A 24,708-nucleotide genomic window follows, 5' to 3' on the forward strand; every position below is an offset into this window, starting at 1 on the left:
TGAGCCCACCTTGCTGCTGGCATCCCTGGCAGCACCCCTGGGACACCCAGCACCCTCTCCTCCATCTACACCACCCCTTGCACCCTCCCACCTTCTGATCCCCCCAGAAGAGCTTTCTTCTAAGCTTTTGGCCCGTTTCTGGATGATTTTGCAGCAGAAGGAGCCCCCGCCGTCCCGGGAGAAGGGGCTCCCACCGCCGACCAGGAGAGCATTGCCTTTGGCAGCTGAGATGGATTGAGTTCCCTTTCAGGCTGCCATGGAAGGGTTAAAAGGAAAAGAAAAGGCTCTAACCAGACAAAAATAGGGAGAAATCTTTGAGAAGAGAGAGAGAAGGAGGAGCGGAGAGAGGGAGAGAAGAAAGGAGGTGGAAGTGGAGGAGGACAGCAAGTGGCGGAGTGAGGAAGAAGAGGGGGAGGAGGAGAAAGGTCTAATGGCTTTTCCATTAATTGCACCATTACCCATCTTCATCCCCAACTTGCATCCCCGCATCCAGCCTCCCGTTCCCACATGGCCCAGCCAGAGAGGACCCTGTGGCCCTGGTGGCAGGGCAGGGACCCGCTTCCCACCCGTGGGCAAAGGGACAGGGCCGTGGTCCCCAAGGGCTGGTGGCCTTTGGACCCACCCTGGCCATGCCACCATGCAAGAAGAGCACACCAGGCACCCTCACTTGGAGTGAGCACGATGCACATGTGGGATCTGTGCCCTGGGGCTATGATGGTCCCCAAAAACGCCTCCCTGCCTGTGCATGTCTCCTCCCCATCCCATTCCCACGTGAAAGGGGGTTTCATTTGCCACCCCCGGGGCTGTGCCGGGAGGCGGGGGGCTGCTGCGGGGGCTGGCGCAGCCGGATGCTCAGGGGACTGCTCTCCTCCTCCAGCTTTTTGGTGCCGGCCCCCGGCAGCCCCTCGGAGCCGAAGGGTGAGAGGAAGACCCCCCCCAAGCTGGAGACCCATGGATGCCCGTGGGCAGGTGCGTGCCCCCACTTTGCTTCCGCCTGCTCTAACGTACGTGTCCCCGTGGGCGCTGCAGTGTGACCTGCCCCTCCTTCCCGCGCCCACCCCCACGCTGGCACACGTGTTCAGCCCCACATGTGTGACTTGGCGTGCTCCTGGAGCCGGGAGGAGGGATCCATCCCTTCCTTCCCCCCAGGGCCCCCTGCTGCACCCCTGACCCCCATGCCCCGAACTCCTTGCCTGGGGCAGGGGGTGATGGCAAAGCCCCCCATGGGGACCCTGCCTTCCTCCCCGGGTTTCTCCTGCCTGGCAGAGACACGGCTCTCCAGGAAGGGTTTCTGCCTTCCTGCCCTCCTCTGTCTTCAGTTTTTTTCCCTTTTCCTCAGCATTTTTCCCTCTCTGAGGGTGAGGGGTGTCAGGCTTCTGGGTGCTGAACACGCTCTGCTTTGCCGATGATGTTTTCCCAAGCGGGAACTGCTGCGTGGCTCCGCTCCCCAGTGCCTGGGGACAACCCAAGGGGAGCAGGAGCTCTGGGTGGGACCTTCCCCCTCCAGGCTGGGGGCTCTCCCGTCAGCTCCTAGGGGAGGGGAGCAGTCCCAGCTCTCTCCCAGAGACCTCAGGATCCTCTTCGGATGTCTCTCCTTGGCCAACATCTCTGTTCCCGGCTACCCCAAGATTTGCTCCTACAGGGTTTTGCAGAGCCAAGCTGCTCTCCTGCTGCCGTGCTTGGGTCTGGCCACCTGATGGAGACCTTCATCCCCAGCGGCTCCTCTCCATCCCCAGGCTGCCTCTCCAGAAATGCCTCCTGCTCTCCCCACGCCTGCTCCAGCTCTACCCTGCTGATATTTAGTTTCTGCATCCCAGCATGGGACTGCCCCAGGATGGGCACCTCAGGTCTGATGCCAAATCCCAAGCGCACTGAATGGGCAGCTGTCCCACGGAGCTTGGGGAGGACCAGCGTGTCCCCGGGGGACTGCAGCGGGTCCCCCCCCCGCCTCCCAGGGGACAGAGCTTGCCTGGGCCTCAGGGAGCTTGCAGCAGTGCCTCACATGCAGAACCAGCGGGGCTGCGAATTACATATTGCAGAGATCCCAAAATTACTGGGACAGTTTCACACGCAAGCTGGGGTCTGGGGGATGCTCAGTTGCTGTCCTCTAGGAAGCTGAATTTGGGGTTATTTTTAGATAAAGATTATAAATACCATGGTAAGGAGAGCTGATTTACATTTAGGGTTGTGTTTGCAAATGTGCCCTGTCCCTGCGGGCCCCAGCACTTGCTTCTGTGGCCACATGAGACTGCTTTTGGTCCCCAGGGCCACCCTATCCCTGACACCAGGGTCCGTGGGCAGGTATCCTCCTGCAGACATGGCCGTGGATACCTGGGGACTCCCAGCAGGTACCACACGGCTCCCCGGGGCCATTGTGTGCTGGGTCTGCGTGGGGAGAAACCTCTGCAAAACCACATGTCCTTGGACCCCTGGAAGGAGAAAGGATGCGACTGCCTGGCATGAGATACAGCCCCTGATCTAGAGCACCCTCTCCCCAGCATGAGGTGCCCAGAGTGCCCTGCCGCCCTCCCACCACAGCAGTTTGTGGAGATGTCCATCTCCTTTCCTGCCACTGGGCTTCTTCCCTTCCCTCTCTCAGGTGGAAAATGCCCGTAGGGCTGGAGAGGCTCTGAGGTACCCCCAATCCTGCCTGACCCATCGCCATCCCCATCCCATCCTCATCCTATCCCCCTCCCCATCTCCAACGCATCCCAACTCCATCCATCCCCATCCCATCCCCATCCCAACTCCCTCCAGCCAGCAGGGTGGAGGCAGCAGTCCATCCCAACGGAGGTGGGGCAGACGCTACCCCTCCATCCCACCCCGCTCTCACCTCCTCCCAGCCCAGAGCCCCGATGGCCCCAGATGCATCCCCCCGCCCCATCCCCTCCGCAGGGCCCCATCCTGCACCCAGCTCCTGCCCGGGGTTTGGAGGAGCCTTGGGCTTGCACGGCTCTTTGAAGCGTGGTTGGGAAGGAGGGGAGCGCTCAGTCTGGGTGCAAACACATCTGGGTGCAGCATCAGGGCCGGGCAGGGAGCTCCACCACCTGAGCATCTCACCAGCTCCATTAACCCCTTGGCAACCAGAGCGCACAGGCACTCCCAAGGGGCTTGAACTGTGTGAGAACACGGGATTTTGGCACATTGCTGCATTTTTCCCCACCGAGACCATTAATGAGCAGTGGTGGGACAGGGATCCCATGCAGCAGCCACCACCTGCACCTTCCCAGCCCAATGTGCAGATACAGCGGGACTGGAAACAGCAGTGAAGGACAACTGCTCTCCTCAGGTTGGAGGGTCTGTACTCTCAAAGCACCCGGAGAGACTCCCACCTACTTTTCCTCTTTGTTTTTGGGGACAGAGACTTTCCTTCAACTCTTTCTTTTTGTAAAAATTCGGAATGCAACTTTTTTTTAATTAAAAAAAGAAAAAAAAGAACGTAGATCCAACGCTATGGCTAGGCTGACTGCGCGAACCCAGCTTCAGCCCAGCAGATCAGAAACTGGAAATGAAGCAAGACCAGACGAACCTTTCCATGGGGATATTAGTAAAATTGAAAGGAGAAAAATCTAACATGTTTTCATGGAAATTTCCATTTTTGAAGAAAAAAAAAAAAGGACTAAACTTGGATGCGTTTATATAAATATGGAAATGAAAGCCATTTCCCGAGCCTTGTCGCCGCCCCATGGCCAGCCCCGCTCTCCTGCTCCCTCCAGCACTGGTTCTCCCTTTGCCATGACTCGTGCCCGAGCCCCCTGCAGCCATAACCCTCTGTCCTCCTCCGGCTCTGGCTCAGCCTGCAGCAGCCTCCTGTTCTTCAGCGAAACATTGCTTTTTATTCAGCAACCGGTTGGCTTTGCCAAATGGCAGCTGGCACCGCAGCCCCGCTGCCGATGGGCACGCCGGTGGTGCGCATCCCAGGGGACCAGGCTGGACGGTTGAGGTAGTTCGAGGATGTGCAGCATCTTCCCAGGGCTCGCCTCGGCCGGGGTGATGCCGTGGGGACCGGTCCGCATGGAGTGACGTGCTAAGAGAGCCGGGGATGGAGATGGGGCTGATGGAGGAGCTGAGTCCCCCTCTGAAACCTGTCCTTGATGCTGCTGCAGGGCACTTGCCCGTAGGGATGTGGGGAGCCGATGGAATGGCACCGTGATGGGTGTGCACGGAGCAGCTGGGACCGGCACACACACTGCCACGCTCTGGCTTTGCAAACTCCTTCCCAATTCTACAAGAAGAGGCCTCCTCTATTCTGCCTCGCTGTCAGCTTTTTTTTTCTTTGTTTCTATAGAAAATCCCAATTCCCCCAAATAATCCAGCTAAGAGTAAGAAAAAAAAAAACCAAACGTGTCATTGCATTCTCTTCCCGTCCCCGTCCCTCTCTCACACACAGGGCTTGAAAGCACACTGAAAGGTATTCAGCGTGCACGTTGCCAATTGTCACATCTTTCAATGACAGATTTTAAATGAATGTTATTTTGCAAGGGAGAGAGAGAGGGGAGGAAAAAAAAAAAAAAAAGAAAGCCCACACTGCTCATCCAAGAGCTGACAAGTCCTAACGGGCCTCATTTTCCAGAGACAAAAATAACTATTTTCAAAATTCACAGCAGGGCCTTCGCCTACACACGCTGCACCAAGAGAAACCTGTGGGGAGAAATGTAAAACACATTGTGTAAATGGAAATGCACCATGCATCCAAAATGCTTTTAAAGCTATTTACCCTCTTTCATCCTCGCCAGCTCTCCTCTGAGCGCACGTATGCACGCTCGCACCCCGCCGAAGGCGCGGGGGCATTGCACTTTGCTGGCTGCCCCAGCTCCCGGGCTGCCTGGCCCCCAGCAATCACACAGGTTGGCTCCCCATGGCAGACGGATGATGGGGAGGTGTTTCCCCCCCCTACGCGTGCGCTGCTGGGAAAGCGGTGCCCATCTGCGGCGAGGGGATGCGGTACGGTGCTGGCAGGCGGGAGTCGTCTCCGTCGTCCCCCCCCCGGCTTCAAAGTCCTGCAGCTACAGAGCAGCACATCACCCTCTGCGGAGACCTTCTTGAGATCTTCCTTCTGCCCCGGGTTCAGCAGTGGGGATGTGAGGATGGGGAGAGCCCCAGCACTGGGAAGGGGCAGCTGGGGGTGGTTGGCTGGTCAGATGCATAGGATGCATGGGGAGGAACGTGGGTGCCTACAGCCATGCACATGGGGGGTCTGGCCAGGCAGAACTGTGGATGAAAGGGTCTGCTGGGTGGCTGACCCATGTGAAGTCCACCAGAGCTTGGGGCAAACCTGCCTCCCACATGTGGGACCGTGAAGAACCTTCTGTTCTCTGAGTGCATCCAATCACATCTCCGTGGGCCACAGTTTCTCACCAGGGCTGTTCCTGTCCCCCCAAGCCAGTGGAGAGGAGAAGCCATGACCCCACATGAGGTCCCTGTAGTAGCAAGGCTGAGTCCAGCCATGGCAGTCTCAGGTCTGACATCCATGGCCAGGAATCCATCTTTCCACAAAGAAGTATAATAAGGAAACATTGTGGTCTTGGGTTTGGGGGAGGCCTTCAAGTTCCCAGAGCAAGAGCAAAGAAGGCAGCTGCCTGGCAGCAGGCAGAAAGTCGGGAGCACGTATATACAGGGAAATGATGAGGGACAACCTGCAGGCAGAGCCGCCGAGGCTGGCCAGCCCCTCTGCATCACCGCCCCATGGTCCCACGCTTCCTCCTGCTGTTGCAATGGCCAACACTTAAAGCTTGCGATTGCCTGCAGAGTCCTTGAGAAAAAGGTCTCTCTCTTTGGAAGGGGCTGTGCGCGGGCCAGCCCAGCTCAGAGGACTTGTACGCCACCGCCGAGCAGCACGGCTCAGTCCGCATCACCCTTCCTCGCCCGCCGGGACCACCTCCCTGCCGCCACCGGTCCAGCCAGAGATGAGAGGTGTTTTGGGGTGAACCCTGGAGCAAGGGAAAGCAAATGGGTGCTGGCTGCCTCCCTGTCTGTCCCTCTCCCTCGCTCCCACCCCACGGCACTGCCGTCCAGAGCTTCATCCTGGCCAGGCTGGGTCGATGCTGGGGGAGTCTCCCGTCAGATGCGGTTGGACATAAGCCTCGTGTTCAGCTTGCGGAAGAAGGAGCGCAGCTTGCAGATCTTGCACTTCTTCTTCTTGTTCCTACTTTTCAGGGGCTCTCCACCGCCTTCCCACTCCTCTGCATCATCCTCGCTGGCCCAAGGTCCCCAGGCACCGCCGTTGAAGTCCGGGTGAGCCCGCGGGTTCTCTGCAGGGTACCGCACCGGGATGGCTGTCCGGTTGTAGTGCACCAACCTCATCAGGAGGGTCCTGACCACATCTGGGCGCTGGTCTGAGAGGTCGTAGCGCTCATAGGGGTCGGCGGTTATGTTGAAGAGCCACACGGACTTCCTCAGGCCGTCGGTGAGACGCTCCAGGTTCCACCAGCTCCCTGGGAAATTGGTCAGGGTCTGTGGAGGGATCCAGTCGCTGTACCCCGGGTCACCAGTGAGGAGCTTCCACTCCCCAACCCGGATGGAGGCTTGCACGGCTGTGTTCCAGATGCCGAAGCCATCCTCCAAGGAGCCGTATTTGGCGTGGTTGTATAGGGGGTCGATGTTGTGCAGGATTTCGGTTCGTGGCGACTCCTTGCCCTCGCTGATGGCAGGCCAGACGTTATAGCCATCCAAGCCTGGGACGTTGCTCAGGTTGCCCCTGGCCAGGCTGACCAGAGTCGGGTACCAGTCCGTGATGTGAACCAGTGCCCAGCTGGTCCGGCGCTTGCGCTTGATCAGGGGACTGTGGACAAAACCGATGCCACGGACTCCCCCTTCCCAGTACGTCCCTTTGCGGCCCCGTAACGGCCAGTTGCTTCCCCCGGAGAAGGTCTGCCCACCGTTGTCGGTGGAGAATACGATCACGCTGTTGTCGTAATAACCGTACTTCTTGAGGGCCCAGGTGATGTTCTTCACCGCCTCGTCCATGCACGTTACCATGGCGGCGTACTTGCGGCGAGCGACGTTGCCCATGGAGCGGTAGCGGTAGATGTACTCCTTGGGCGACTGCAGAGGTGTGTGGACCGCTTGGAAGGCCACGTAGATGAAGATGGGCTCCTTGGGGCTGTGGGATGCCAGGATCTTGCTGACGCGCTGGGCGTAGAGGAAAGTGGAGTACTTCCCGCTCTGATCCCAAGCCACGTCCTCCCCTTCGTGCAGGTCGTAGCCGCAGACGCCTGGCCCGTCGCAGTTGTCATAGGTGTAGTAGTCCACGTTGCCCGTCAGGGAGCCCAGGAAGGTGTCGAAGCCCCGACGGGTGGGCAGGCACTCCTTCTTGTAGAAGCCAAGGTGCCACTTGCCCACCATGTGCGTGGAGTAACCGGCTTCCTGCAGCTTCTGGGGCAGGGTGACCTGGTCGAGGGGCAGGCAGTTGGGCTGCCGAGGGCGGATGATGGAGTGCTGCAGCCCTGTGTGGATCTGGTACCTGCCGGGGAAAAGACAAGAAGAATCAATGGGGAGCAGCGCTGGGTGGGGACATGGTGGCACTTTATGTACCGGAGACCCCAAATGCATGCAGCTCTCCATGTCACCCAACGCAAACCCATGGAGCAAGCTCCATGCCAGAGACAGGGAGCTCCTCATCCATCCAAAAGTATCAAAAGCAGATGCAAAAAAAAAAAAAAAGAGAGGGGGCTCAGCAGACATCTCAAAAGCACACTGGGCTGCTCTCCCTGGATGCCACCAGCAGCTGGCCCTGCTGCTGCCAGCCCAGGGGAGCTGGCTGGGCTCTGCCAGGGCTGGGCAGCACTAGCAAGAGTTGTGTACTGATCCCTAGGGGTTGGCAGTGCCCCACCTGGGTGCCCACACATCCCTGTCCTCTCCTGCTTTGCACACCCTGGAGATGCCTGGATCCCTCTAGAGCCACCAGGAGAGAAGAGAGGCCTTTGCCCAGACCCCGGTGGGCTCCACCACCCCCAGGCAGTAGGTGACCACATCCATAGGCACATCCCTGGGGCTCACTCCTCAGCAGGAGACGATCTGATGGAATCTGCCTCCTATGGTGAGTGCTGACCTCCCAGCCCTGCTCCAGGGAAAGCCCCATCTGTCCCAGGAGGCAGAAGGGCCCAGGATCAGGGGAGATCTGGCTGTGCCTCCATGGAAGAGTGTGATGGACCAGCATCCAGCCTGCCCTGGCCAGTGCAGCACTGAACACACAAGTAGGAAAAGCACAGTCCAAGGGACTTGTAGATGCAGGTGAGAATGATCCTTCGACCCCACAGCCCAGCAGCAGATCCCCAAGGGCCAGTGTGACAGCAACATGGGAATGCCCTGGGGACACAGCTCTTCGCCAAAGACCACCCTCTCCCAAAGTGACGTCTGTTACCCAATGGCATCTGCATTTTGGGCATTACCATGTGCCACGATTTATCTCATGTGAAAATCAACCATTTACCCAGGGAGCCTTCTAGAGAAAGCCAGCAAGATACCTTTCTCTGGAGGATCTCCATCATCTGCCAATATACAAGGGCATCTGTCTCGTGACAAGCTGGGGTTAAGCCCCACAGAGCTAAGGAAGGGATGGAAGTGGGGACACGAGTGGGGTGTAAGCAGGCACTGGCTTACCTGCCGGTTATCAGCTGGCTCCGGGACGGGGTGCAGATGGGTTGGATGTAGTAGTTCTCCAGCTTAACACCCTCTGCTGCCAGCCTGTCCAGCGTTGGCGTCTGGATATCTGAGCCATGATACCCGACGTCATGGTAGCCCTGGTCATCGGTCAGAATGAAGATGATGTGGGGTGGCCTGGTGAAGGCGGGAGGCAGCGATTTCTCCATGGGGTCCGTGGCCACGTCGGCCACCAAACTGGGCTTCATCCAGTCCCAGGATAAATAGCCAAAGCTGAGCAGGCTGACGAGCGAGAAGCCCGTGAGGGCATAGACGGCCATCCCGGAGCACACTGTGCTGCCTGTAAAGGGAGCTACTGTCCCGGCATCATCTCAGAGCCACGGAAACAGGAGGTCTCCCCCTCCTCCAGGAGAGTCCCCCGACCTAGGGGATGATCCCCAAAACCCCTGCAGCCAGTTTTGCGGGAGCAGCTCCCATGAAGGCACACTCGCGCGCACACAAAGAGCTTAATCCGCCAGGGCTGGGCTGCCTTCAGTCAAAAGAAAATAACCCTCACGCCGCTCCAATCAAACACATCTGCACGGCAGGACGGGCTCCTCGCAGTGATTAACGGCAGCTCCAGAGCCGCTCACCAAGCGTCCTGAGCGCTAGGAACACTCCCTGGCTTCTTGGCGTTTTCTCGCCAGTGTTATTTCTTTATGAAGAACCCCATAAAAACCTCACCGGAGAAAGTAGCTGGCTTCTCCTCCGCTCCAGCCCTGCGCCTGCCTGGCTATCCAGATGGCTCACTCGGGATACGATGATCCTTTTCTTTAAACTCCTGCGGAAGAGGGTGCTAAAGTTCAAGCCCAGGGGTGTTGAGCTCCCCTCCTCACTCTCCGGGGAAGAGCCGCCCTCTCCTTTTCCCACCCTCCGCTCCAAGGCAGAGAGTCCCAACATCTGCCTGGGACGTGGGCTAAGCCGCCAGGTTTATGGGGAGCCTCAGGCTCGGCCCCTCCCAGCTCAGCAGCTCCAGGAAAAAGCTAGGAAGCCCCAGAGCATGCAGGGTCCTAAGCGTGGCGTTCCCTGAGCCGCTGATGCTTTCCTCCCCCCTTGCCCCGAGATGTGTGACATGTGGGCCAGGGCCCTGGTGGGATGCTCAGCTGAAGCCCCCCCAGCATCCAGCCAGGGAGGGCAGTAGGAAGGGCTGGGTCCCTGGGGGGGGGTTGCTGGGGCCAGTTGCTCGCGCTGCCAGAATCACCATCCAAATAAATCCTGGGCAAGGGGAAGCTGCAAAAACTTGTTGGGACACCCCCAGTGTTGAATAAAATCACCCAGGGGCATGCAGAGCACTACAGAGTGGGGTGGGTTCTGCTGCACCCATTTTCCAAGCGGGGAAACTGAGGCAGAGAGGGGGCATTTGTACTGGCCATGGCCACAGCCAGCCAGGGGCAAGGTTTGGTGTGAACTAGAGACCTCGGCCAATGCAGGGGTACTGGGCTGAACTTGGGGTACAGGGACAAGGGGCCAGGTCGGTGCCCTGATGCTTCAGGGGAGCTTTTGGGAGAGATGAGCGATGCTCCTGTGTAACTCCTTTCGCAGGGCCAGCATTCATCAGGCATCAGGAAGCCATCATGCCTGCCATGCATCTCACCCCCTCGACTTTCCCTAGGGCAGGACTTGGCCCAGGAAGGGGGAATTTTGGTAGCACAAACCCACCCATGTTCACCCGCCCCTAGAAGAGCCGGGAGCTGAGCCCTGTGGCTGCTCGCACCGTACCGATGGGGACCCGAGGGGTCCCAACACACAGGGCACCCCAACACAGCCCCCCCCCAGCCCACGCACCCTGCCTGCCTTTAGGACCGCGGGGCTGCAGCGGCGGGGGCTCGCTGGGGGCTTTGGGAAGGCTCTGCCTGCGCTTCGGCAAGGGCTGGCTCAGAGGAGCAGCGGAGCCAGATGGCTCCCGGCCCCCTACCCTGGGCCTCCCCCCTTGTCCCCAAGCCCAGGCTTCCCTCCTCCAGGTCCCCTCCGTGTCCCCTCTCCTGGGTCGCCTCCTCTGGGTCCCCTCCCTGGACTCCCCCCACGCTCTCTGCCCTTCCCCTGACACCTCCAGCCCCCCCGTGCCCCACATCTCCCCACTGCCCCACACTGTCCTGCCCCATGGGACCTCAGGCACTGTGGAGGAGTGGGCAGGAGGGACCACAAGGCTGCCTGCTCCCAGGGACAAGGGTGACTCCCAGGAAAGGCAAAGGGAAGGTGGGCTTCTCCCTCCTGGCTTTAGACACAGGCGGAGGAGACAAGGACAAGGACAGGGACGGGGAGAGGCAGAGAGCCTGTTTCAGCTGGGGCTCCGGGGGGTTACGGGAGCACAGGGAGGGTTGCAGGGGGACAGGAGTGGTAGGCAGGCATGGATAGCTGTTTTCTGCACCCTTCTCTGCTGGTGGAAACCCTTGCTCGCTCAAAGAAGTGTGGCAGGGCTGGGTCGAGCCCTTCAGTGAGGTTTGATTAATCCCTGGGGGTTCATCACTCATTTCTTCTGCCCGCTCCTCTTCTCCCTTTCCCTCACTCCTTCCCATCACTCACCTGCCTCCGGCATGTCTCCCTTTTCTCCCCTGACATCTTTAGCTTTGAACAATTCCCTCCTCTTGGAAAAATCTGGACCTGACTGAAGGGGAATAGAGGTGGTGGGTAGTTCAGGACCCCCAACTCCTGGGTCCTGTGTGCTCCTCCACTGTTCCCGATGGACACCTGCAGCCTGGGCAGACGTCTCTGTGCCCCCCTTGAGCTATCTGGGGCTGCAGGGTTCCCCGAGCATAGAATCATAGAATCATAGAATCATTTCGGTTGGAAAAGACCTTCAAGATCATCAAGTCCAACCATTAACCATGCCCCCTAAACCATGCCCTGGAGTACCCTGTCCACTCGCTTTTTGACCTGTGGCCCCGTACACATGGCTCCATGCACACCCCGGACCAGAGACAGAGTTATCACCACGGATTATAATCACAGCTCTTTCCAAATAACAAATAATAGTCAGTTTGGGTGAATATTACAGATTAGAGAGGAAACTGGAGATGTGGGGCCTGAGATGCAGCAAAGAAAGTGTGTTGAAGGCAGCACAGACCACTGATAAACTGCGTCTTGTTTGGAGCTGGAGGATTGAGCAGGGAGGGAGGTGCAGGAGGGGGCAGAAGAAGGGATGTGCCGGCTGCAGGAATGGGCCTGGAGCCCACCTCCGAGGAGCAAGAGCAGAGCCAAGCACTTCCCGAGTGCATGGATTTGCTGCTGCAGCGGCTTCTGCAGCCACTTGGTGGGTCGCATCCTGCTCACGCCTTCAGCAGAGGAAGCACAGGTTCGGAGAGTTGCCCTGAATTTAATTTGCTGTCGATGGCCAGAGCTCAGACGGTTGAAAGGAGGGAAGGAACCAACAGCAGAGACGTGGGCACATGCTGGCACGGAGAGGGGACCTTCTGTGCCTGGCCAGGGCAGCTGGCTCAGGGAAATCAGTGGCGAGTCTGAGCTGGCCCCAGGTCTGGGGAGGAAACAGCGGGGTTAACTCAGCTCAGGGAGCTTTTCCAAGAGCCAAAGGGTGAATAAATAGTGAATTTGTTGGCAGTGACCCTGCTTTGAAGGTCTGGGGACAGCTGGCTGGGTCCCAGCAGCACACGAATATCTCCCGGGGAAGGGGGATGCACAGCCTGGGTTCTCCTCCAAGAATTGATAAAAAGGTGAAAAGCAGCAAGGGGTATGGGGAAACTGCTCTAGATCCCAGGAGAAATGGGGTGCAATGGGACCCTCAAACCAGCCCCACTGAAATCATCTGACGGGGGGGCAGGAGGTGGGAGCGGCTGGGAGGAAGGAGGAGGAAGAGGAAGAAATGACAACTCTGGAGTTTCAGGGTCAGCACGATTTAAGCCGGCTGCTCTGAGGGTGATTAATGCATCACAAGGTCTAGGGATGGAAAAAGTACTCAGGGCCTGCAGTCACCCCCCCCAACCGCTCTTAATTCAAGGCAGTCACTCGTCCAGCCTCACTCAAAGATGTCTCAAGAGCCAGGAGCTTCCATGGAGAGCTCCAGCACGTTGCACAACGGGGAGGTTTCCCCTGGCAGCCGGCCTGGCCGTGGATGCTGAGCCAGCCGGCGGACCCTGCCTGCTTCGGTCCTGCATCCGCCCAGGCAAGGACAGCCCCGCTCCTCCCCGTCACATCGACCGCTGTGACAAAACATGCTGAATCTCCCTCCCAGCCTGATCCGCGGTGGTTTTACCAGTTCAAGGTGATGGGGAGCCCCATCGGGTGAGCTGGGTGCTGGCTACGGGGCCAGCAGTGGCTCTGTGGACAGAGCATCACCCACCCGCACCCCAACCGAGCTTCCCCAACCCAGAGCATCACCCACCCGCACCCCAGCCCAGCACTTCCACACGCCTGCAGACCCTTTCCAGCTGGGACCAAGCCCCCAGTGCTGAGAAATCATGCAGCAGCCAGGGTAAAGCCATCAGCCAAAGTCCGATATGCTCCATTTTGGTGTTTTTCAGCCCAGTGGCATGACCTGCGAGGCAGCAAACCCTGACCAGTGTCTGGGCCAGGTCCCTCCATGTCCCTGCAGCTGGCACAGCTCCTTGCATTTGCACAGCTGGTTCTCTAACCAAATATTTAAATATTACCTCTTTTTTTTTAATTATTTTTTATTAATTTTATGTGGCCTGGGGCAAGAATGAAAATAATCACAGCCCTTCCTGCTTTTTTCTCCCCACCGCCCCCCGGCTCCGGCCGCACTTGCGTTTTGGCTCTGAAAACGCTCACTGCAAACGGGGTTATGCAAACAGGCTCCGCATATTTCTCAGCGCCTGCGATCTGCCACGAGGGCCACACAGCAAAGTTTAAAACTAAGCCTCAAATCTTTTTTTTTTTTCCCCTTTTCTTTATTTTTTAACCCTTCCCGGGGCCAGAGCCCCTTCAGCCCTCAATACTGCCTTTCTCTCACCATCAATGGGGCATTATGGCAGGGGAATTATTGAAAGCAGAACTCCCAGGCTTTACAATGGGAGCTCTGTGCAAGGCAAATATTGCACAATCTGTTTGCACGCCGTCGGCTTGGTGCCCTTCCCCCTTCGGCAGCCCCGCTCACGCCTCGGCCTCCGGCCTGCCGAAACGGGACCTTAAAAATAAAAAATATGAAAGGTTTTTAATAAGTCCCCTCTCTCCTTCTTCAGAGCAAGACATTTGACCTAACAGGGCATCGGGGAGCCGAGCCCGGCCTTGAAAAAACACAGCGCGTTGCTCTCGCCTCTTAGATGTTTAAGGGTTTCCGCTCTCCCCGGCCAACGTGTGATGCATTTACTTTTTTATTGGCATGATGAAAGAGCCTAGGCAAGTCTGGAAAAGAAGGGAGCAGTCCCAGGGATGGAGAGAGCTTGTTGTTTTGTCTAGAAGGGGTAAAAAAAGGCTGAGAGGAGGGGGCGGCCAAGCAATTTGTGGGGAAGGAAGGAGGCTGGAGGCATCGCCAGTCCCAAGCTTGGCAGAGGATGAGGCTGGAGGCGAATGCCTCTCCATTGACTTTGGGAGCTTCCAAGAGGTCCTGGCCATCATGCCCTTGGCCAGGACCTGTCTCCTCCCCACCAGCCCCCAAAATCCCATTTTCCCACTCCAGGACCTCATTTTGCCCACCCCAAGCCTAGCATCTCCCTGCCTCCAGCCACATGGATCCTGCGGATAGAAGCCGATTTTCTAGCTGCAACCGCTGCGGTAAGACCTTGACCAGATTACAGGGATGGGGCTTGGTTTGGGGGAACTTGGAGGTTTTTGAACACACCATAATTTGCTCTCTGGAAGCTGGAGCCAGGGGAGGAGAAAACAGCAAATCTGCATCAGTTCCTGCTTATGCAACCCTCATCATCGTTAAAGGAACAAGGAATGTTGCAGCAGCAGCCATGACGTAGGATGCCAAAGCCATGGGGGGTAGCGTGTTATGGGGGCAGAGAGGAGAGCATCAGCTGTCCCTCTGACAAGGGCTCATCAGCACTGGTGGATGTTGTTCTTGGAGCCAAACGGCCTTTTTTTTCAATACCCTGCCCGTATTTCATGCCATTTGCGCAGTTGAAAATAATCATCATCATCAAAACGCACTTAGAAGACGTAGCACAATATTAAGAGTCTTTTCTAATGTAAACCATAGCCTCTAACAACACATGTTGGGCTTGGCCAGGGTTTGTTCCCGATCAAAACACTGCTGCTCCCCTTCCTCCTCTCCCGGTTGCCCAGCACTAGCAAAATACGAAATGAAAGCCCTAAATAAGAGCAGTTCGTCTCTTAGGCTAAGGAATTTTTCTTCCGTTTTTGGTCAGTGATGATACATCTCAATGATTCTGCAAATCCTCCTGTGAAATGACTCCTATGCCTTCCTGCTCACGTTTGTTTTCTTCCTTCCCCTTCATTCAGGAGACTTCAGTCCATCAGCTCCCCTTCCTTCATATAATATTCCTCCCCTTGCCTTTCCCCACCTCCCGGGAAACTGCAGCTCGCCGCCTTCTCCTCTCCTCTCTCTAACGACTGGCGTGCTTGCTTTGAAGAGCTGGAGAGGAGCCCATGGGTTTGGCACCGCTCCTTTCTTCCCATGCCTTATGGCAAGCTTTCCGCATCGCCTGGGTGCTCTCCCTCCTCATCCTGCCCCCCCTTCCCAAGCCCAAAATCCAGCCCCCCCTGGAAGCGAGGCGCTCCCCGCTGCAGCTTCCCAGCAGAGCCCTGGGGCTCGCGTGATGGCTGGCAGTCTGGCTGGAGAGTTCCCGGTTGATGTGAACCAGGGATGGATTGGGAAGTGGATCCCCACAGGATTCGGGGAGGATGTCAGGGGAAACAACTCGAGTCTGGCTTCACACACGGGACGGGCTGGAGGCGAGGAACCTGCCTGTGTGCGGCAGCATTTGATGGAAATCTAGAGAGCACACTGGGTGGGTGGGTTTGTGCCCAGTCCCATCAGGCTCTCATGGTTCATGCTCCTGGGCTGAACACTGCTCTGCCCCCAACACACACACACACACACACACACCCCTTCCAGAAGGACCGACCTTTGCTAAAAAAAAAGTATAAAAAAAGAGTCAGTGGTTCACTGGCCTCCAAGGTCTCTCTTTGAAGCAGAGAAGGTCCCAAGGCGGCGGAAGGAAGGATTTAAGCATTTAGCATAGCTGGTTTCTGGCAGAGCTGCCGTGTGACCCTGACATTGGCTTCCCCAGCCTATTGATTTTGGACTCCCCCACCTTCATTCCTGACACGATTTATGATGGGATACACAGAAACTCCTCAATCCTCAAAGTATGCAAGATACTGGCATCACCTCCAGCCTCACCCAGGCTGAGGAAGAAAGAGCAATTCTTCCCAGCACCCGCCTGGCAAACATCCCTCCATCCCATAGCCAGACCGGGCTGCACCCCGGCGCCATCGGTAAAGCCCCCGGACAGGCAAGGGCTGTTCCCCTCTCACCACGAGACAAGCACCATCGCTGTCCCCAGGAAGGCTGCTTTCTTCCAAGGAACAGCCATGGCAGGCAGGTTCCCAGGGACCCGGCACGCTCCTGGGTCCATGGGAGCAACCCCAGCCCCTCTACCTCCTCCGAAGACCCCGCCGGGGTCCTGGCTCCCCTCCCAAGCCACAGCACAGCAGGGGACCAGCCACCCACTCCCCAGGGCTGGGCAGCCTCCTGGCTCCTGTCTGCCCTTAGCTTCCATCTCCCCTTTCAGGTGCAACCTCTTCAAAGGCAGCCAGTGGGTTTTGGCTGGCAGGAGATGCGACGGCCGGTGGGCAGGATGCCTGCCCAGAGCTCTGCCCACCACCCCAAGCCAAGGCATGGAGGAGGAGGAGGAGGATGATGAGGATGAAGCCCGGCACTCCCCAGCTTGGCTCGGGTGCTTGCCCCAGACAAGGAGCCCTTTCTTGCTGAGGGAGCTCACAGTAGGGCAGGGCAGGATGGCCTGAGCACCCTGCTTGTTTATAACCCCGGTTCAGCGCAAGGAAAACACACCTGCCCGCGCCAGCCGGGCTCGCACCTGTAAACTGCTAGGGCAAACGGCTGCCTGTTTACCCGGGGAGGTGTTTTCCTTAGCACCCGGGGGGCTGGCGTGGAGGGGCTGCTTCTCCCCCAGCACCAAGGGTTGTTTTCCATCCTGGCAGAAGAGGAAGGCGGAAAGCTCAGGAGGGGCATTTCAAAGGGTTTTGCATCAAGGCTGGCCACAACCGAGCCGCTGGAGCAAGAAGAGGGCAGGGAGCGTGGCTGGCCAGAACCCGGGCACCTACAGCTCTCCCTTGCCCACCCCATCTCCGCAGGCAGCAGTGAGCCCTGGGCATGGGTCCTGGCAGCACCCACTCCCACCGTCTCAAAAGGTCTCTGTTCTGTCGAGCGCTGGCGGGGGAGCGGTTCAGAATAGGCAAAGAGCCTGATTAGACATTGCATTACTTAATACAAAAGGTATCAATAATCCAGCAGGAGAGATGAGAGCTCTTTCTCGCCGAGGATGCCAAGAGCACAAATTGCCTTCTTGTAAGAGAAAGGCTTAATTTCCATAGAACATGACAGATTAAAGCACAAGTGGGTGGGTCCACTCTATTATTCATCAGCCTTCACTGCTAACAGGAGAGGGTGTGCTTTGAAGTTTCTTCGAAGGCCCAGGGTGCCCACAGACATTTTATCGGGGTGGAAAGCAAGATACGAAGGGATGGAACTTCGAACGCAGCGCTCGCGTTCTCCTCTGCTCTGGGTTTGTAACGCACCAGCCTTGTTGCTGCTATTGCTTCCCAAAATGAGTCAAACCAGAAGGTCCTTTTTTAAACCCAGAGACCTGTCTGACTTCTGGACCTAAACCAGAAGAGAAGATGTCCAGGATGACCGTGCTGCTGCGTCAGTCATGCCCAAAGCCTACCAGAGCTTTCTTGCCTAGCAAGGATTCTTCCCTCCTGAATGGGAAACAGAGCAAAATAATAAAAAGAAAAACCAGTTTCCATCAGCTGAATTTACTGGGGAGCACACTGGAGTACTTCACTCGAATGGAAAACTCCAGGAGTGATTCTTCGGGGGCAGCACATTGCATTTGCAGCTAAACTCTGCAGGGTGAGACTGATACATGGAAATAACTTCATTTCAAAGCAGAGGGGCCTGAGGCAGCCTCCTCCCAGAGCCACAGGTCAGGGCAAGCTGTATTTACTCCAGCACAGGCAGCTGCCCACCAGGCACCTGTAAAACCACCAGACTGAGCAAAGAAACACGGTTACCCAAACAGAAAGCACCAAACCCAGCACTGGGACACCCTGCAAGGAAATGTGGGCACCAAGCAGGAAAAATGTGGGTAAGGGGTTGGAAGGGGCTGGAAGTCCCAGGCTGGTGCTGGGAGCTGGAGCTGAGCCACAGCATGTGCACCAGGACTCCTGTCGCACGCAAGGACAGTAGATAAATGTGCTCTGCAGACGCCGGATCTGGAGTGCCGTCCCCGTATTTCAAGCCCACCCATTACCATCAAGGGTTTTCTGCTCTCAGTCGCAGGCATAACTTACAGGGTGGTTGTTGGGAGGCTTAAAGTACCTATATCAATACTGCAGAGGGTGATTCATGATTATCTGCAGTAATCCAGAAGCTATACAAAATTGCTAATAATAGGTCTTCAAAACCGACATTTTAGTCAAGATAAAAAATGACTGGAACAAAATCCAATCATGCTTTGCTAAAACTATAAATGGAAAGGTATAACCCATATTCAGCTCCCCTAAACATTGAGCTAAATGAAAGCAGGGGATGTAGATCAGCCCCAGGATCCAAGTCAAAGCGGGGAGAAGTTGATTCTTGAACAGGCTGAAAGCGACTCCCAATGCACAGGGTGCCACAGGACTGACTTAAATCCGGGTTGATGGGGGGGATTTCAGACGGGGGAAGCGTGAACACGGATTATGTAGCTGCCCTGGTGGCACGTGACAGACTGCGGGCTGGCAACTGCAGAGCTGCCAGAGCCGAGTTTCCAGCTGCAGGGATGTGGATGCGGGGCCCGGCAGGGTTCACAGTCCTATTTAACGCTGCCAAGCGATCTGATGCACAGTTACTAGGTGACCAGAGCCCAGGGCTGCAAGGATAACATAGGAATGGCTGCACAGGTCAGCCCTGGTCCAGCTCCTCAGCATCGCGTCTCTGACATGCATCAGGTTGCGGCTCCACATGCAGGGAAGCAGCACGAGGAATGGGACAAATACAGAGCTTGTCCAGGAGGACACCGGGCACGGCTGGAGAGCCCGGCCGGGTCCACACAGTCCTGCCCCACAGCCTGGGATCTCTGCTGCAGGGAGGGCGCAGAGCCTTCCCCAGCCCCAGGTCCCAGAAGTTCCTCTCCCTTGCAGTTCCCACACTCCTCATGCCTCCAAATGCCTGCTTACCCTGTTGGGAAATCTCTTCTCACCCCGCCTGACTTGCACTGTTTCATCTGCCTACGGATCGGATAAGCTGATAAAATGTGCTGAACGCACCAAACGGAGACTGTTCCCTCCATCCGCTCCCCACTGCTGGCTCATCCAAACCAGCGCCGCCGCATCCAAGGCCTTGAAAATCTCTTTTGCCATTAACACTGCAACAGAGCACGGCGTTCGCACGGCCAAAGTCAACATGAAATTTGCAGGGATTTTTGTGGTATTGAGGGCAACTTAACGACTGAAGCCTGAGGCAGATTTACTGTCACAATTTTCACCAAGGACTGTAAAATTCAGCATGTTGCAAGCCAGTCATTAACATTGGCTTTAGGCTTTCACGGTTCTGGCTTGGGAAGTGGCAGCAAACCTTTTCACGTGTTGCTGTGGGACTGTAGGTAAGCGTGGGATCTGCTGTTCCCCACCGAACCCCACAGCCCCCTTGGTTTTGGCATAACCAGCCCCTCTTCAATCTTCACCGCCCTTCCCGAGGGAGGTGATGTTTTTTCCCTCCTCCGTCAGGGAGGTCTTCACAGTGAGTCCCAGGTGGGTGAGGAAAGGTGGGGTTTAACCCCATGGCAGCTTCTGGGAGCCTGAGAGAGAAGGATTCTTTCTTATTTTTTTCCCTACCAAAACATGAGGCATTTCATACTGACCACTTAAATGAAACCAGACTGTTTAGTCCAAACGATTACTCATAAGCAGCATCTAATTACTTCTAGTATTTAAAGAGAAAATAAAAGAATCTCCTTGGAGTATAAACTCAGTGAAGAAGCTGCAGCTGCAAGAAGAGAGCCCATGTTACCCGGACACGCACCCTCCTTCACATCATACTGCATAGCTGCACCCCAGCATCCCACGTCCCTGGCCCACAGGCACCTCTCGAAGCACCCAGGGGTGCAATCGCCCCTTTCTCCCCTCATCCTTCTATCAATAACAGCATAAGAAACAGAAGGGAGCGAGGGGATTTACAAATATACATCCCAATATACCATCTCCATACATGCACTGGTGCACGCACCTCCTGCAACAGAATGAGGGGGAAAATGAAGCCACACTCCGTGGGAAAAAGGCAGCCGGCTCTCCGGCCAGGCAGCCCATCCTTCCCAGGGAGGCACGGCCAGCTCCCCACCCGACAGCCCGCTCTCATCAGCAGATAAGATCAGAGGTTGGCAGAGCCACCCTCCTGTCTGGTGCACTGCAGGCTCTTCCCATCCCAGCGACAGATGAAGTTACAAGGGAGCTGGCTGGAGCTCACGGCCGGAGATGCCGTCAAGCCCACACCCGCTGCCCTGGCCTCCTGGGATGGAGCGAGGATGAGACTCCAACTTGGAAACCTCCCAGAGCACTTTAATCTTCTGTCTTGGACGGTGCCTCAGGCTGCTGCTCAGAAACACGGGTTGTCCCTCTAGACACAGAATTGCAAAGATGGTTTTGCGAGAAGCCCCGCGCTCCCTGCCCATGCGGTGCCGCAGGGGGTTGTGGCAGCCTGGGAGGCAAGCGGGAGAGGGAAGAGGTGGCAGGGACCACTGCTTTTCCCCAGGGAAGGCCACAGGGGTTAGGATCTGCAACAGATTCCCCATGCGGCCAAAAGACAACCGGCAGCCCAAGCGTGTGGGCATGGAGGAGGCTGCAGCCTGTGTGTTGTGACATGCCCAGGACAACCACCCATCGGCACCCTGGGTACATCCCAGGCAGCCAGAGCATGGCCAGAGCAGGAGCAGGAACATCTTCCCTGCTCAGTACCACTTCCAGGTGGTGCAGATGCTCCTGGAGCATCCTTGGCAGTGGCACCTAGCTGCCTCCATCCCAACCTTGTCTGAGTTTGGGGGGCTTCTCCACCAACCCATGTCCCCAAGCCCTGGCATCTCTGGAGCACCAGGAGGTGGAGGGCCGGCTGGCCATGCAGCTCCCTGGTGAGCACAAAGGACAGTTACTGAGCAGCGCTCTGTTTTTGCAAAATTACTCCAAAACGTGGGTTTCACATTAGACCACCAACGGGGAGCAAGGGCGAGGTTTCTTTCCCTGCCTGCTACAGTGATTTTGGGGAGTTCCCCTCTCTTTTGGCAACAGGAACTGTTTGCTGATGCCAGCACCGATGCTAACTAAAGTCAGGCAGAAAAAAAAAAGTCCCCAGCTCCTCAGTACCAGGATCCCATTTCCAGCCAGCGCTCTCTCCCATCCAGGACTTCAGCAAGTATTTTCCAAGAGCCCCTGGTTGCCCAGCCTGGCTTAATCTCCAAGGGGGACTGCTGTCCTCTGCTAGCCAGGGACATCTCTGGGTTTGTCCAGGGCCACCACAGCACAGAATGGGACTTTGTCACCCTCTTGTGGCTTACAAGGGCTGGCAGGCTTGCTGTGGCTTTGAGGTGGCCACATCCAGGACCCCTGCTCCAGGGAAGGCAGAGGAATGCCTTCAGCCTGCTCCTTGCCCCAGCATCCCTGCTATTGCCTTTTGCTCCCAGGAGCTTCGGGGAGGCTGTTCACCCCCGGAGGATCGGCTTTCCCAGCTCTCCTGCCCTATGAGTCACACGTCTCAATAGCAATTTCTTGCCCATCTGGTTCAATACCAGCCAAGGAAGAACTTCCCTCGATTGGGACGCCCCTGCTCACCCCACGCTCCCAGCAAGCCACGGAAAGCGTCTCCGAGTCATTCAGATTGGGTTGCTTTAAGGCACTCCTTCCTTCCCAGTTTAGGTGGCTGAATCTCCTACCCAATTCCCAACCCACCCAAATCTCAGCTAGAAAATCAGGCCACACCAGCCTCTAAGACAGAGGGAGATTCATTCAGCTTTATCTGAAAGCCATTTCAAGTATGTCCAGATTCCTAATGAAACTTGGATAAAACCCCAGAGATTAATAACCGTGCAGGGCTTTTTTGGATACTGGGGTTTTTTGTGTTTCCAAGAGAAACATATATATATATGCTTTGGTGGAATCTCTGCGTACATTTTTTGGCAGAAAAGCCAAAATAAATCCCTTTACTGCAATAACTCTTGAGCAAGATAAGGCAAGAATCTGTTTGCAATCCCTGTGTATTGTTGTTGTACGCAGATAAACAGGCATCTCTGGCCGTGCTGTCCCCTTGGCAAGGCAGGGAGGACAGGGACTAACACTGCTCCAGGAGCTCATCTCTGCTGTCCACATTGGCACTGGCCCAAGCCTGGTCCTGTCCCATGTTACTTCTATGCAAGCACATATGTACGTGTTGTTCCTGCATGAAACTTGAGCTTTTCTGGTACAACAAAGTCACATCAATCTGGAGAACGTGGCTGGAGCCAGCGTGGGGCTGCATCCCACCCAAGCAGAGGCAGAGGGCTCCACAGCCCATCTGGGAAGCCCAGGAGGTGACGGGTTTGGGTATCAGGAGCACAAGCTTTCCATCCTGCCCACTCCCTTGTCTGGCAGGGAGCAGGCAGAGTGGTCAGATAATGGCTCAAGGGTGGTTCACTGAGTGCCCACTCAGAGAAGGACCTCCTTGTGCTGGGAGGAGTGGGGCATCACCCACTGCTCTGCTTGAGTCGGCTGCCACACCACACACGTGTTGTATCACCTCACAGCAAAATCCCCCATCACGAGAGGGAAAGCCACCTCGAAACGGACCCAGAGTGAGGGATGTCACTGCAGGCACCAGCAGGCATCTGCCTGCACTGGGTCAACCACCTCCCCTGCTGTGGTGTCCCCTGCCTTCAGACTGAGCCCTGCCAAATGAGGGTAGACCCTTGCGGGGTCTCATGTCCCGTGCGGGGTCTACCCTCAACCCGCAACTGCTTGGACAAGGGGTGCAGGTCAGAGGGAAGCCGTGCTCTTCACAGCCTTCCTCCTTTTGAGGCAAAACACCCAAAGAACGGGCCTTCCGTGACTGCCCAGAGCACTAACGCATCTGGCATCTGTCCACTCCCCTCCCTTAACCACTGTGGCTTTTTCCATCTTCATAAGCAGGGAAAGCAATCACCATAACGAATGTCTCTAAAGCTCTCACCACGGCACTCAGGATGTGCTAAACGAAATAAACACACATCAAGAGCCCATTAACAGTGCTCTCCTCGTGCCCAGCAGCCACAGTCAGGCGCGAGGGGGACCAGGAAGGGATGCTAATGTACAAAGCAGAAACCGTCGGAAAAAGAGGGCTCAATTCTTACCTATTTTTTTCCCCTGTTTTCAGATCGCTGCATCTCCACCACTGGCACATGGCTGTGCCCATGCCAGGACGGTGCTGGCAGGGGAGGGCAGTGAGACATGCTGCCACAGAGTGATGCTCCTCGTGGTGTACCCTCCCGTGGGTGACCCATTCTGCCCAGCCATCCCTCCCTGGCCAGGTTTCCTCTCTTTCCCAGCCTGCATGAGGGGATTTCAGAGCAAACCAGCTGGCTGTGGGTGTTGGTTATGGTCAGGGACTGTGGGGCAGAGACCCCCAGGCTGGGGGGCAAATGCTCCTGGTCTGGTGGGAGCATGAGCAGGAGCCGACTGTCCCAGGGAGAAGTTCTAGGATACAGCCAAGCTAGCAGGGCAGCTCACTGCTGAAAAACAAGGGGTTGTTCCTCCTCTCTCAGGCTCATATTGGGCCACTTAACCAGGAGCAAGAGTTTTGCTCTGGTCAGAATTTTGCTGAGAAAGCTCAGGATGCTGGAAAGGCGCAAGCCACGGTGCAGGTCCACGGCATGACCCCGGCGCAAGCACTCCCTGCCTCTTCCCGCTCCCTCCTTCCCCTCCTTTTCCTGCCGCACGGCTTTTGACTTAAGTAAAAGCAGCAAAGGATGCCCGACGGGAGAAAAATAATACCCCAGACCTCTGGCTTCATGAACGCAAACACGGCCCCCTTCCCCTCTCCTCCCAGGTAGAGCTGCTGAAATCTGTATAAACACAGCAGAGCTGTTGTGGCTGTTGGTGTTGGCCGTGTTGTGCCGCGAGGCAGCCAAGCCTTTTAACGGGGATACGCTTACAAACGAGAGCAAGAGCCTGGGGGAAAGCAGGGCTGGGATGGGGGTTGATTAATAACAACAGCCCTTCTGCTCTCTGCATTGATGTATATTAGATCTACTACTACAAAAAAAGAGAAATTAAATGGCTTAATGCTACTAGCTCTTCAGTGCCAGTGCTGAATAACTGCCATGCCAGTAGACACACAGGCAGTTAGACATAGCCAGAGATACACTTCCAATCTAGATTGTTAAAATTAAGCATATTGCAACCAAATTTTAATGTCACGTCTTCTGGTTGTTGGAGTTCTCAAATCTGTTCTTTCAGCTATCGAAATTAAAAGACTGCTTTATATGCTGCAGGCTTAGAGGTGACTTTTTCCCCACAATTAATTAGTTTGAAACTAACAGGGCTGGGTCGCTATGAGTTTCAGTGATGGAGCTGTTGGGATATGTGTGTGTATATATATATATTTTAATGCCCTTTTTTTTTTTTCACTTCTGAGCTGCTCCTTCTCATCTGGCAGCAGGCTGCCAGTGACTGAGTCAGTATTTTTTGATGCCTGCCTGATAGTTTAGGTGAAATGATCTGATCACTCCAAGCAAAGCCCCAGCAGCAAGTGGCCACATCACAGAAACCCTCCTCAGCCTTGGCTCCGTGGATCTGTCCCGGCCGTGGGGCCGAGGAAGAGGCAGGTGTGGGGACACAGCCTGGCTTTCCAGAGGGGCAAAGGGCTAAGCTGGAGGTGGCAGGGAGGGCTGTGCTGTGCCAGGTCAG

General features: G+C 56.4%; 1 protein-coding gene across 1 annotated transcript; it reads right to left on the minus strand.

Moving 5' to 3' along the window:
* Nucleotides 1-3,516: 3,516 nt before the first annotated feature.
* On the minus strand, nucleotides 3,517-9,416 carry ARSI (arylsulfatase family member I). Its single transcript, XM_052816604.1, has 2 exons — nucleotides 8,602-9,416; nucleotides 3,517-7,462 (listed from the first exon to the last, which is right to left on the minus strand). The coding sequence occupies exons 1-2, from the start codon at nucleotides 8,919-8,921 to the stop codon at nucleotides 6,061-6,063; spliced, it is 1,722 nt and encodes a 573-aa protein (XP_052672564.1). The 5' UTR covers nucleotides 8,922-9,416; the 3' UTR covers nucleotides 3,517-6,060.
* Nucleotides 9,417-24,708: the final 15,292 nt, after the last annotated feature.

Source organism: Harpia harpyja, chromosome 20 (assembly GCF_026419915.1).
Source record: "Harpia harpyja isolate bHarHar1 chromosome 20, bHarHar1 primary haplotype, whole genome shotgun sequence".
NCBI lineage: Eukaryota > Metazoa > Chordata > Aves > Accipitriformes > Accipitridae > Harpia > Harpia harpyja.

What these genes read in the sequence shown, in the direction of transcription:
- ARSI (XM_052816604.1), bottom strand. Translation starts at nt 8,921, where the DNA reads ATGGCCGTCTATGCCCTCACGGGCTTCTCGCTCGTCAGCCTGCTCAGC. An exon ending in AGCCAGCTGATAACCGGCAG is followed by an intron (nt 7,463 to 8,601) that starts GTAAGCCAGTGC and finishes TTTCCCCGGCAG; the next exon opens with GTACCAGATCCACACAGGGC.